We start from the raw sequence: 14,402 nt of genomic DNA on the forward strand, positions 1-14,402 counted from the left end.
TTGCAGTGGCTTCTCTTGTGTTGCATGGGCTCTAGGAGTGTGGCCTTTAGTAGTTGTGATGCGTGGGCTCAGTAGTTGTGGCTCAAGGGCTCTAGAGCACAGGCTGAGGAGTTGTGGTGCATGGGCTTAGTTGCTCCTCGGCATGTGGGATCTTCCCAGACCAGGAATCAAACCTGTGTCCCCTGCACTGGCTGGCAGTGTGTGCCACCAGGGAAGTCCCAAGTTTTTCTAATTAAAAAAAAAAAACTTGCAGCTTGATTGAATAAAATAGACACATAATATTTAGTGTACACATTTAATAAGCTGTGACATGTATATACCGTGAAACCATCACCACAATCAAGACAATGAACATACCCATCACACCCAAAGTTTCCTTTTGCCCCTTTGTATTTGCTTTGCTTCCCTTACCACCACTCACCCAACCCCACCCCCGCCCTGACCCTCCCGCCAGCTCCTGGCAACTGCACCTTTTTTCTGTTACTGCTGATTAGTTTGCATTTTCTAACATTTTATATAAATAGAATCATACAGTATGTATACTTCTGTGTCTGGCTTTTTTTCATCTGTGTTATTGCACGTATCAGTAGGTTACTCCTTTTTATTGTTGAACTGTATTCCACTGGATGTATATAGCACAATTTGCTTATCTAGTTGCCTGTGTTGATGGATATTTGGCTTATTTCTAGTTTTCTAGCTACTACACATAAAGCTGCTATAAATATTTATGTGTAAGTCTTTGTATGAATATATGCTTTCATTTCTCTTGGGTAAATACCTAAGAGTGATATGGCTGGGTCTTATGATAGTTGTCTGTTTAACTTTTGGAAACAAATGGTTGTCCCATTTTACCATTCTGTCTGCTGGATGGAACACTGAATGCTTTTCACAGGGGTTTTCAAAGCTCTTCACCATGAAAACAGTCTTAGACGGTGTCCCGTCCTCACTTCTCCATAGCGTAAGGATGGATTGCTAAACACGTTGTCTCATCAGTAATCTCTGTTCTTCTCCTCAGCTGAACACTACCACCATATCCAACGCTACAGTCAACAGCAGCATTCGGCCTGTCTTTTCGGGGACAGTCTGCCGCTCCCCTGTGTCTCGGCTTCCACCTTCTGGCAGCAAGGTTAGTATTGCCTGTGTACAAGCACGTCCCCAGCATTGCCCCAACCTGTGTACTCTGGGGCCTGCTGGGAGATAGAGAGATTGAATACTATCCTCTGGACTGAGAAGGAACTGTGAGGCTGAAAAACAAAGCAGGCAGCTTCATAAAGTGCAATTATGAAGTTTACTGTGGGTAGTTTGCATACAGGCAAGATCGGGTGGACAACAACCCAGAGGCATTTGCAGCTGCACTTAAGTGCCGAAAGGGGTACAGGGGGATTTGAAGGGGACAAAGCTAAAAATAGAATCTGACTACTAGGGAGAAGCACGACTGTACTGACAAGAACTGGGTGGTTTTTCTCCCCCCAGGGTCTCAAAACCATTAATCATCTGTATCAGCAAAAGACATTCTTCCAGTTTTCATATCAGATGAAGGCAAGGGTCAAAGTTGATAGGGAACTTCTCTGGCTTTGGCGCATTCTTTGTGAGTAGGCTGAAGCTCAGCCATGCAGGAGGAGGCGGGGGGACTGCAGGCCGAAGATGGAGCTGACAAAAAGGAGCCAGTGTGGTTCAGCCACACTGGGTCCCACCAGCGTGTTCCAGTTTCTAAGATCCCTGGATTCGGTTATCAATGAGATGCTGAGAGTTGACAGATGTAAGCTAGCTAATCTGTCAAAAACTAAATGAGAAAAGAGAATGGTCACTCTGAGCCCTGACTAGTATCACAGGAAGCACTGGGATGTGACTGGGAAACTGAAGAGCCTCCGTAGGCTCAGTTCAAAGTCTGGTCTTCAGTTACTATTGAGCAAGGTCCCTGCATGTGGATTCCAGCCCAGTGACACTGGACCACTAGATGCAGATAGGTACTCTCACCCAAGGAGAGGGTGGGGAGTGTGTGCCAAAATGTGTTCAGTCTTTCAAGTATTTTACAGACTCTGCTCAGGATAAGAGTTCTGCAAACCGTTAAGAATTTGTATTTTTTTTAAACCAGAAGTATAGCATTACAGACACATAAATAATTGAAAGATGGTATCAGCCTTTGATAGTTTGTGTGTGTGTGGTCATCATAAGGATGATACATTGATCGATCTTTCTTTTCTCTACAGCCAGTCATCACTTCCACCTGTTCGGGGAAAAAAACACCCCGTGGCGTCAAGCATGGAGCCAACAAGGAGAACCTGGAGCTCAATGGCAGCATCCTCAGCGGTGGGTACCCTGACTCGGCCCCCCAACGACGCAACTTCAGCATTAATTCTGTTGCCAGCACCTATTCTGAGTTTGCGGTAATTCACCTTTTCTAAATATCTACCAGTTCCTGGGGAGCACACAGTTGGGGCAGAGTGGGTATCTTCCCAAGGACACCCAGGCTATTAGTTAGGACAGTTCTTTGGAGGCTGAGAATCCCTTTCCTGACCTGATCATGGCATGAAGTGGGGGTGGCTTAAGGGCGGTATATAGGAAGAAAGATGGCAGCAGCAAGCAGACATTTAACTGGGATCCTTCTGCTTAAGAAATACCATTCCCTGGCTGCAGGAGGTGACCCTTCGAATCACTGCCCTGGTGCTCTCTTGGTGGAGTTCTTGGTAATTGTCTTAATTCTTTGTTCTTAGAAGGATCCGTTCCTCTCTGACAGCTCCACTGCCATTCAGGTCTGTATGGCAACCCCTGCATGTCCCATGTCCCTCTTCCAGACTGATCTGTCATCTGCTGGCTTCATTCCCATCTGGGCACAGGGCTACACTAACCAATAATCTCAGCTGTACTATCATAAAACCATTTTCACAAAGGAAGCAGGAATTCCTAATATGGATTTCAAAAATCATAAATATCTGGCTTAAGTCCTCAGTAGACTGACTAACCTGCCGATTAACGTGAATTGGATTCTCAGCCCCATATAAAGTCAGGCAAAGTTTTTTTATCATATTATTTCACAACAGAAAACTTTCACCCTCCCCAGTTGTGACATTAAAGGCCTCCAGTGTGCTGGAAAGAATAGAGGCCCCATCACGTGGGGAGGGGAGCCCCAGCTGTGTGCTGCCTATGAGGTTCTTGGCCTGTGTGCTGATTATTTCCTGGAGTATATGTCTTACTAACCCTTCAGAGCTGCATTGCCAACTTTCTGTCTACTCTGAGCTAGCCAATGCTCATTTCTTTGCCTTTGCCTATTTCTACCACATTTGAGCTGCTAAAGCATATGTGGCACTAGAAGAAAGTAGTTTTTTTCCCACAATGCTCTTCAGCTCCTAGTAACCTACTCCACATTTATTAACACTTAACTGCAGTGCCCTTTCCTTAACAATGTGTATTCTCTCTTCCCTCAGTATCTAACAATTAAGAGGTGAGGCTGCCCCTCACCCTTGTGGGGGATATTGGGTTAAAGCCTAGGGCATGAACTCTCCTGCTACAGTGATGGAGAATGTGACAGCTGCCCAAGGCTATAGTTCATTTTGAGCACTGAAGCTAGCTTTATATTCTTTTACTTTTGTCAATTTACTTGATGGGGGTGCTTCTACCTATAGAAGTGTGTACTTGTCACTCTGGCTAGCTGATTGCTGGACAGAGTCCAGCTTTCTCTTTTGTTTGCTCAGCCAAGCCCCACTTCATCCACTTGGTGCTAACCTATATCTATTTATCTCTGGCTAGGCCGAGGGAGGTTCTTCTGGTTTTGGTTGTCATGGCTGGTAGACCACCAGGCAGCACTGAAGCCAGTACTGACTTACCTCTGCTAACATCTGTCCTTTCTCAGTGGTCATTCATGCTTTATCTCTTGCTTCTATACCATGTGCTCCAGCATGAGATCAATCACCAGCAGGTTACAAGGCCCTCAGCCCCAGGGATTGGTAGATATATGTTCTGGCCCGTTGTTTTGTAAAGGGCTCAAAAGACCAAAGCTTGTTGCCTACCTAGCTTGACAACTCAGAGAGTACTCTGTGAAGTATAAGGGATTTATTTTCTGTAAGGTTTTAACAGAATGAACTGGCTGAAGAAATGGATCAAGGGGCATATGTGCACATGCTTAATCTGTGACTAAGGTGTTCAGAACACCCCACCCCCCACTTTTTGTTCCTAACACAGCCTGTGCTGGGCTAGGGACCACTGCCTTAGAGAAACAGTCCTCAGAGGGCCTTATGCTGACACTCACCCATGCTTACAAGGGCAGGGCATGCATGAGAGGGGGCAGTACTGCCACTGATGTTATTTATTTTTCAACAGCGAGAACTTTCAAAGGCTTCCAAATCTGATGCTACTTCTCGAATCCTCAATTCAACCAACATCCAGTCCTGAGAAGCCCTGATCAGTCATCCAGCTGAGGTTTCCTGTGCCCTTGTGTCTAATGATACAGGGGTGGCTTTAATGTTTCCTCAGTTTAGATGTGCTTGAAAGCCTGGATAGGTTACTTACATGGGCCTAACTTACAGAAGTGAATGAGTTACAGATGAGAGTCCATCATAAGCTTAGTGGGTCCTTAGACACTTGGTTTTATTTTGACTCAAGAAATACATTAAAACATAGTTCATAGCAGTAAGCGTAAATGTTAGCTTATGGAACCTAATTTCTTTCCCTGCCCCATAATTGTACTTGCTAAAGCATGATCAAGGGCTTGCTATACTTCACCAGTGTATAGTTAAATGATTGACTATGCCCATCCCTGGGGTATGGGACATAAAGCAGTTTTTGGTTTGTACACTTATAATTTTGTACACTTATAATTAGCAATTAACATCTTTTTTGTTTAGGAATGTTCAATTAATGCTATAGCTTCAGTAGCTTTGCTCTCACCTAAAGGCCTGTGCCCACCACACAGGATAGCCTTCCTCCTGATGAAGATGTCTGTGTGTCAGAAGTTGGGATGGCCTGACTCACTGCCAAAGAGGTGACAGGGAGGCTGGGAGCACCTTTTTAAAATTGTGTACAGTTTTGTTATATAGGACAGTGCTGTGGGGGTATGTGTATGAACACACGTACTTCTACTTCTTCAGTTTTCCTCTGGGTCCATTTCCCCATGCCTGTGCCCCCTGTGACTTCCTCCACTCTCTGCACTTGCCAGCCAAGTTGGGAGGATGTTTGGATGGGTTGGGCTGTTTCTGTCGTGGAGATCTGGAACTTTGCACACATCAGTACTGGGGGGCTGTTCCTGCTGTAGCGTCCACGATGAGGCTCCTTCTTTACCTACCCTACCGATCACTACTGCACTCCCCAAAGCACTATTATTTATTCTCCCTCTGTCTGCCTGCACCAGTACTACTGTCAGCACAGTAAATGGTTCTTGGAAGCTTATCAGTGTGGATTTGGTCTGTGTCAGCCATGCTGTTTAGTCATACGTATACATGTCCTGATTTTAAAATATAAATATTCTTAAAAATAAATTAAAATCTGTATACTTATATTTCAAAAATATATATTGTGGTATGTGTTTTCATTGTTCCCCAAGTCACTTTTTGGTTGGTTTTGTCTGTGGAAGACAGAAAAGACTAGAAGAACATACAAGAAATTTTTAGTCGGGAGTATGATTTTCACATTCCTTTGAGTGTTTCTAAATTAAAAACATCTCTTGTCCTAAGAAAAAAAGTTTTTTAACTCCTGATGTATAAAGAGGCTGAGGGGGGCTTCCCTGGTGGTGCAGTGGTTAAGAATCCACCTGCCAATGCAAAGGACACAGGTTCGATCCCTGGTCTGGAAGATCGCACATGCCACAGAGCAACTAAGCCTGTGCACAACTACTGAGCCTGTGAGTCACAACTATTGAAGCCTAGAGCCTGTGCTCCACAACAAAAGAAGCCACCACAATGAGAAGCCCGAGCACCACAATGAAGAGTAGCCCCCGCTCGCTGCAACGAGAAAGCGCATGTGCAACAATGAAGACCCAATGCAAGAAAGCCTGTGTGCAACAATGAAGACCCAATGCAGCCAAAATAAATAAATAATTAAAAAAAAAAAAAGGCTGAGGTACTATTAGGAAACTTCTGGTTTCACTGCTACATGCAAGTCTTTGTATGGAGATTTATTTTCTTTTGGGTAAATACCTAGGAGTGGAATGGCTGGATCATACATATGATAAGTGTATGTTTAACTTTCTAAGAAACTGCCAAACTGTTTTCCAAAGTGGCTGGACTATCTTACATTCTCATCAATAACGTATGAAGGTTCCAATTTCTTTATAATTTTAGCCATTTTAGTAGCTGTGAAATGGTATCTCATTGTGGTTGTAATTTGTACTTCCCTAATCACTAATGATGTTTAACATCTTTTCATGTACTTCTTTGCCATCATTATCTTCTTTCGTGAAGTACCTGTTTTCTGTTTTTGCCCATTTTAAAAAATTGAATTGTGTTTGCATTTTTGGTTTTTTGGCCACACCACGTGGCTTACGGGATCTTAGTTCCCTGACCAGGGATTGAACCCAGGCCCTCGGCAGCAAAAGAGAGAAGTCCGAACCACTGGACCGCCAGGGGATTCCAGAGTTGTGTTCTTGCTGTTGAGTTTTGAGAGCTCCCTATGTATCCTGAATACAAGTTCTTTTATCAGATGTATGTTTTGCAAAGATCTTGTCCCCATCTGTGGCTTCTTTCATTTTTTTTTCTTGTATAATTGACATACATTATATTAATTTCAGGCTGCTTTAATTCTTTTAACCATGTCTTTGAAGAGTAGAGATTTAATTTTGATGAAATCCATTTGTTCTTTGTATTATACTACTGTTACTCTAAGAAATCTTTACCTAACCCAAGATGATGAAGGTTTTTTCCTAGAAGTTTAAAGTTTTAGGTTTTACATTTACATCTGATATGTCTTGGCTCTGTGTGTATCTATCTATATGGCTCCAGGTATGACTTTAAGTTCATTCTTTTTGCATACAGATAATCCAGTTGTCCAGCACCATTAGCTGAAAAGCTAAACTTTCTCCACTGTAAGTTTCTGTTCCATTTATCTGTTTGTCCTAATGACAGTACTAACCTGTCTTAATTACCAAGGATTTATACAAATTCTTGAAATCAGGTAATGTTAGCTTTCCAACTTTGTGCTTTTAAACGTTATTTTGTCTATTCTAGGTCCTCTGCATTTCTGTATGAATTTTAGGGAAAAAAGCTTGTCAATTTCTACAAAAAAATCTGATAGGATTTTTATTGGCATTGCATTGAATCTATAGACCAACATGGGGAAGAACTGACAACCCACAAACAAGGCATATCTCTCCATTTAGTTAGGTTTTCTTTAATTTCTCTCAGAAATATTTTGTAGGTCATGTATATAGATCTTTCACATCTTTGTCACATTTATCCCTAAGTATTTCATATTTCTTAATGCTACTGTAAATGGTATATTTTAATTAGAATTTATGGTTGTTGCTTGGCTGCATATAAATATACAGTTGATTTCTGTATATTGCTCTTGTATCCTGCAACCTTGCTAAACTCACATATTAAAAGAAAAGTGAGGGAAAAAAATACATTCTTTACAGATTGGCTTTGTGTTGGAGCAAGCCTTTAATACTTAGCCAGACTGTTTAGAACTCTGACTTAGCCTTCAGTTCTTGCTTGTGTGGAGCCTGAATGCTAGGCAGAAGTGAAAGCTTACTGTTTCCTCAGGCCTTTCTGAGCAAATATCCAGCCCAGGGCTTGTGTCATGCTTTGATTCCCCAGTATACTATGGGAGCTTTTAAAAGGCCTTTCTCCCTACCTGTCTCCTTTCCCAACCTCTTTCTTCCCAGCTCTTTCCGTTGCCCTGGCTGCTGCAGCCAATATATGTACCTTTAAATACTTTCAGCAAAAGCTGCCCAGCCCTGAGAACACTAAGTCTGGCAAAACAAAGTTGAGCTCTTGCATTGGTCCTCCAGGGAGCTGCCAGATGGATTGTAACCCATAACCACTATTCTTTGAGAAGTATTTTCCTCCCTCTGGTACTATCAACCTGGCTCAAGTGACTTCCAGGGAATTTAACAGGTCAGTGCCCTTTTGTTCCCCCTTCATTTTTCACTTTTTCCCTTTTGGGAACCAGATCTTAAAGACTAGGACATTCAAAAACATCTACATATATGAGGAAAATTAGAAAGTGACCATGATGCCTAAGGAAAGGCTTAGAAAAGATATTAAGTTTACACCTCAGGCTGATCCTTGGTACAGAGACGGCCTATGACAATTAAAAAAAAAAAAAAAAAAAAAAGGCAATCCCTGGGGAAAGGGGAGAAGCTGATTCCCAAAGTTACCACATTACCAGATTCAAATGTCCAGTATTCAACAAAATAATCACAAGGCGTGCAAAGAAACATGAGAGTATGGCCCATTTAAAAGAAAAAAAAAATCAAAAGAATCTATCCCTGAAAAAGACTTAATGGCAGCTAATTAGACAAAGACTTTAAAACAGTAGTCCTAAACAAGCTCAAAGAACTAAAGGAAGATGTGGAGAAAGTCAAGAAAACAATGTGTGAACAAAATAATAGCAATAAAGAGACAGAAAACCTAAAAAGAAACCCAAAAAATTCTGGAGCTGAAAAGTACAATAACTGAAATGAGAAATTCACTAGAGGAATTCAAAGGCAGATTTAAGCAGGCAGAAGAAAGAATCAGTGAACTTGAAGATAGGATAATGGAAATTATCAGGGCTGAGGAACAGAAAGAAGAAAGATGAAGAAAAGTGAACAGGGCCAGTTGACTTCGCTGGTGGTCCAGTACCTAAGACTCCACGCTCCCATGCAGGGCGCCTGGGTTCAATCCCTGGTCAGGGAACTAGATCCTACATGCTGCAACTAAGAGTTCCCATGCTGAAAGTAAGATCCCACATGCATCAATGAAGACCCCACATGCCGCAACTAAGACCTGGTGCAGCCAAATAAATAAATAAATAAATAAGAAAAAAAAACACGAACAGGGCCTAAGAGACCTATGGGACACCATCAGAAAGAACAACATGTATCTTGGGAGTTCCAGAAGGAAAAGAGAGAAAGGGACAGAATATCTGAAGAAATAATGGCTGAAAATATCCCAAATTTGAAGAAATGAATATAAACATCCAGGAAGCTCAATGAACTGCAAGTAAGATGAGTTCAGAAACCCACACTGGGACACATTACAAAAGACAAAGTGGAACCTGGAAGCAGCAAAAGAGAAGCAAATCACATATGAGGGATCTCAGTATGATTGCATGTAGATTTCTCATCAGAAACTAAAATCAAAGTTCTAAAAGAAAAAAACTGTCAACAGAGATTCCTGTATCTGGCAAAACTCATTCAAAAGTGAGGGAGAGGACTTCCCTGGTGGTGAAGTGGTTAAGAGTCCGCCTGCCAATGCAAGGGACACAGGTCCAATCCCTGGTCCGAGAAGATCCCACATGCTGCAGGGCAACTAAGCCTGTGTGCCACAACTACTGAGCCTACGCTCTAGAGCCTGTGAGCCACAACTGCTGAAGCCTGAGCACAACAAGAGAAGCCACTGCACTAAGAAGCCTGAGCAACGAAGAGTAACCACTGCTCGCCACAACTAGAGAAACCCTGTGTGCAGCAACGAAGACCCAATGCAACCAATAAATAAATAAATAGATATTTATTTTTTAAAAAAAGTGAGGGAGAAATCAAGACATTCTCAGATAAACAAAAGCTGAGGGAGTTCATGACCAACCTTTTCTGCAAGAAATGCTCAAGGGAGAAATAAAGAGCTCACTAAGGTAAATACATGGCAGTTACAAAAGCTGTATGATTGTAACAGTGGTTTGCAGCTGTACCCTTTGTTTTCTACATGATTTAAGAGACATTTACAGAAAAAATATATCAATGTAAAAGCTAGTATTACTATAACTTTTATTTCTAACTCAATCTTGTCCACATAACTTAGGAGACTAATGCATTTTTTAAAAATTATTAGTTTATGTTTGGGGCACACATTGTATAAAGATGCAATTTTAGGGGACTTCCTAGGTGGCTCAGTGATTAAGAATCTGCCTGCCAATGCAGGGGACACAGGTTCCATCCCTGCCCAAGGAAGATACCATGTGCTGCGGAGCAAATAAGCCCGTGCACCACAATTATTGCACCTGCACTCTAGAGCTCATGAGCCAGAACTATTGAGCCCATGTGCCGCCACCACTGAAGCCCACGTGTCTAGAGCCTGTGCTCCGCAACAAGAGGCCACCACAATGAGGAGCCTGTGCACCACAACAAAGAGTAGCCCCAGCTCACTGCAACTAGAGAAAGCCTGTGTGCAGCAACGAAGACCCAACACAGCCAATAAAATAAACAAATTTTAAAAAAGATGTAATTTTATGACATCCAAAACTGAAAGGGGGAAGGGACAGAACTGTAAAGGAGCAGAGGTTTTTCTATGTTATTGAATGTAAGCTGCTATAAATTCAAATCAGAGTGTTATAACTTTATGCCATGAAATGTAATCCCCACAGCAACCACAGAGAAAATAACTATAGAATTTACATAAATGGCAGTTAAGAAGGAATCTAAACATTTGTCTACAAAAAAATCGACTAAACACAAAAGACAAGAATTCAGAACATGAAAGACAAAAAGGTTATAAGGCATATAGAACACAAATAACACAATGACAAAAGTCAATCTTCTTATGAAGTTACTTTAAATGATGTAAATGGATTAAACCCTCCAGTCAAAAGAGAGAGATATGCAGAATGATAAAAACATACAACCCACCTATATCCTATCTACAAGAGATTTACTTGAAATTCAAAGACAGAAACAGGCTGAAAGTGAAAAGATGGAAATAGCTATTCCATGCAAACAGTAATCAAAAGAGAGCAGGGGTGGCTATAATATCAGATAAAATAGACCTTAAGTCAAAAGATATTATATAATCATAAAAGGCTCAATATAGCAAAAAGATATAATGATTATAAACTTTATGACCCTAAAGACAGATCATCAAAATATATGAAGCAAAACTATTAGAACTGAAGGGAGAAATAGATGGTTCTACAATAATAGTTGGATATTTAATACCACACTTGCAATAATGGATAGAACAACCGGATAAGGAAAGATAAGTAAAGATAAGGAAATAGAGGGCTTGAACAACACAATAAGCCAACTAGATCAAAGACATATACTAAACACTCAACAACAGCAGCATACACATTCTTCTCAAGTGCACATGGGACATTTTCTAGGACAGACCATATGTTAGGGCACAAATAAAGTCTTGATAGATTTAAAGAGAAAGATCTCATACAAATTACCTTCTCTGACCACAATAAGATGAAGTTAGAAACCAATAATAAAGAAAACTGAAAACAAAATTGTGAAAATTAAACACATTTTTAAACAACCAATGGATCAAAGAGGAAATCACAGAGGACTAGAAAATAATCAGAATGAATGAAAAGAAAAACAACATACCAAAACTTATGGGATGCAGCAAAAGCAGTGCTAAGGGGAAATTACAGCTATAAATGCTCACATCAAAAAAACAAGAAGGATCTCAATCTCAAGTCAGCCATCTAACTTTCAACTTAAAAACCAGAAAAACAAACTAAACCAAAAGCTAGCAGAAGGAAGGAAATAAAGATTACAGCAAAGATAAGTAAAATTGAGTATAGAAAATCAATAATCAGTGAAAGCAAAAGTTGGTTCTTTGAAAAGATCAACAAAATTAACAAACTTAATTTGTCAATTGCTAGATGGACAAAGGAAAAAAGAAGACACAAGTTATTAAAATCAGAAATGAAAGCAGGGACATTACTACTAATTCTACCAAAAGAAAAAAGTTTTAAAAAAAAGAGTACTATGGGGACTTCCCTGGTGGTCCAGCAGTTAAGACTCCGAGCTCCCGATGCAGGAGTCCCAGGTCTGATCTCTGGTCAAGGAACTAGATCCCGCACACGGCAACTAAAACCCAGTGCAGCCAAATAAATTTGTTTTTTAAAAAGTATTATGAACAACTGTACACCAACAAATCAGATTACCTGGGTGAAATGGACATGTTCCTAGAAACACAAAACCTATCAAGACTAAATCACAAAGAATAAACAATCTGAATAGACCTGTAACTAGTAAGGAGATTGAATCACTAATCAAGAATTTCCCAAGAAAGAAAAGCCTTGGACCTAATGGCTTCACTGGTGAATTCTACCAAATATTTAAAGAATACCAATCCTTCTCAAATTTTTCAAAAATATTTCAGAGGAAGGGACACTTCCTAAACTCATTGTGAGGCCAGCCGATATCAAAGCCAGAAGACACTACAGGAAAACTACAGCGGGACTTCCCTGGTGGCACAGTGGTTATGAATCCACCTGCCAATACAGGGGACACAGGTTCAATCCCTGCTCCGAGAAGATTCCACATGTCATGGAGCAAGAAAGCCTGTGCACCACAACTACTGAGCCTGAGCTCTAGAGCCCACGAGCCACAACTACTGAAGCCTGCGTGCCGAGAGTCAGTGCTCCATAAGAGAAGCCACCACAATGAAGAGTAGCCCCCTCTCGCTGCAACTAGAGAAAGCCCACATGCAGCAACAAAGACCCAACACAGCCAATAAATAAACAAACAAACAAATTAAGAAAAAAAAAAGAAAACTACAGGGACTGCCCTGGTGGAGTTAAGAATCCGCCTGCCAATTCAAGGGACACGGGTTCCAGCCCTGATCTGGGAAGATCCCACATGATGCGGAGCAGTTAAGCCCATGCACCACAACTGCTGAGTCTGTGCTCTAGAGCCCTCAAGCCACAACTACTGAGCCTGAATTCTACAACTATGGAAGCCCACGCTCCACAACAAGAGAAGCTACCGCAAGGAAAAGTATCCCCCGTTCTCCACAACTAGAAAAAGCCCGTGCAGCAGTGAAGACCCAACAGCCAAAAAAAGGCAAAAACAAAAAACTACAGACCAATGTCCCTTTTGAACATTGATGAAAAAATCCTCAGCAAAATACTAGCAAACAAAATTCAGCAACATTTGAAAAGGATTATACATTGTGACCTAGTGGGATTTATTCCTGGAATACAAGGATGACCATGATAACATGCTACATCAACAAAATGAAGGGAAAAAAAACCACATGATCATCTCAACTGATGTAGAAAAAGCAAGATTCCCTTTCATGATTAAAAACACTCAGTAAAATAGGAAAAGAAGGAAACTACTTCCACACAATAAAAGCCATATATGAAAATCCCATGGTAAACATAATGCTCAGTGATTTTTCCTCTAATCAGGAACAAGGCAAGGATGCCCACTTTCACCACTTCTGTTCAACATAGTAATGGAGGCTCTAGTCAGAGCCATTAGGCTATAAAAGAGATAAAAGTCATCCAAATTAGAAAGGAAGAAGTAACATTATCTCTGTTTGCAGATGAATGATCTTCTATGTAGAAAATCCTAAAGACTACAAAAAAGCTGTTAGAACTAATAAATGACTTAAGCAAAGTAGCAGGATACAATGTCAACACACAAGTCCATTGTATTTCTATACACAATGAACAATCTGAAAAGGAAATTACAAAAATGATTCCATATATAATAGCATAAAAAAGAAAATACTTAGGAATTAACCAAGGAGGTGAAAGACATGTACAATGAAAACTACAAAACACTGCTGAAAGAAATTATAGATGTAAATAAATGGAAACACATCCCATGAGCATGGATTGGAAGACTTAATATTGTTAAAATGTCAGTAAGCACCCAAAGCAATCTATAGTTTAAGTGCAGTTCCTAAAATCTCGAGGACCTTAATGCAGAAATAGAAAAACCCTAAAACTCATATGGAATCTCAATGGACCCCAAACAGACAAAACAATTTTGAAAAAAAATAAAACTGGAGAACTCACAACTTCCAGGTTTCAAAACCTAATACAAAGCTATACTAATCAAAATAATATTGACATAAAAAGACAGACATATAGATCAATGGAACAGAATAGAGAGCCCAGAAATAAACCCTCAAATATACAATCAAATGATTTTTGACAAGGGCGCTAAGCTCATTCGATGGGGAAAGGACGGCCTTTTCAACAAATGGTGCTGGGAAAAGTGGATATCCACATGCAAGAGAATGAAGTTGGACCCTTAACCTAACACCATATATAAAAATTAACTCAAAATGGACCAAGGACCTAAATGTAAGACCTAAAACAATAAAATTCTCGGAAAAACAAAGGACAAAAATCTTCATGACATTGGATTTGGCTACAATTTCTTGGATATGACACCAAAAGCATAGGCAACAAAGGAAAAAATAGACAAATTGGACTTCATGAAAATTAAAAACTTTTTGCACTAAGAGACACTATTAATAAAGTAAAAAGGCAACAAACAGAATGGGAGAAAATATTTCCAAATCACT

General features: G+C 40.5%; 2 protein-coding genes across 11 annotated transcripts in view; one reads left to right on the forward strand and one right to left on the reverse strand.

The window, feature by feature from the left end:
• Window positions 1–5,504, forward strand: part of PRC1 (protein regulator of cytokinesis 1) — a 34,279-nt gene extending 28,775 nt beyond the window's left edge. For 2 of the 7 annotated variants that reach the window (XM_057719947.1, XM_057719948.1), the window contains 3 exons: window positions 1,016–1,126; window positions 2,211–2,387; window positions 2,718–4,302. In XM_057719947.1, the coding sequence (XP_057575930.1) occupies window positions 1,016–1,126; window positions 2,211–2,387; window positions 2,718–2,855 (426 nt within the window). In that variant the 3' untranslated portion in view covers window positions 2,856–4,302. The other 5 variants (XM_057719942.1, XM_057719943.1, XM_057719946.1 and 2 more) reach the window with 5 other exon arrangements.
• RCCD1 (RCC1 domain containing 1) overlaps window positions 1–14,402 on the reverse strand; it is a 53,664-nt gene that overhangs the window by 28,388 nt on the left and 10,874 nt on the right. Inside the window, exon 7 of one of the 4 annotated variants that reach the window (XM_057719952.1) lies at window positions 270–1,783. The exons of the other annotated variants lie outside the window; for them this stretch is intronic. Coding sequence (XP_057575935.1) covers window positions 1,605–1,783 — 179 coding nt within the window. The 3' untranslated portion in view covers window positions 270–1,604. Of the gene's footprint in view, window positions 1–269; window positions 1,784–14,402 lie in introns of those variants that run through there. 4 annotated transcript variants of the gene reach the window in all.

The sequence above is a fragment of the Hippopotamus amphibius genome, chromosome 2, assembly GCF_030028045.1.
Source record: "Hippopotamus amphibius kiboko isolate mHipAmp2 chromosome 2, mHipAmp2.hap2, whole genome shotgun sequence".
NCBI classification, from domain to species: Eukaryota; Metazoa; Chordata; class Mammalia; order Artiodactyla; family Hippopotamidae; genus Hippopotamus; species Hippopotamus amphibius.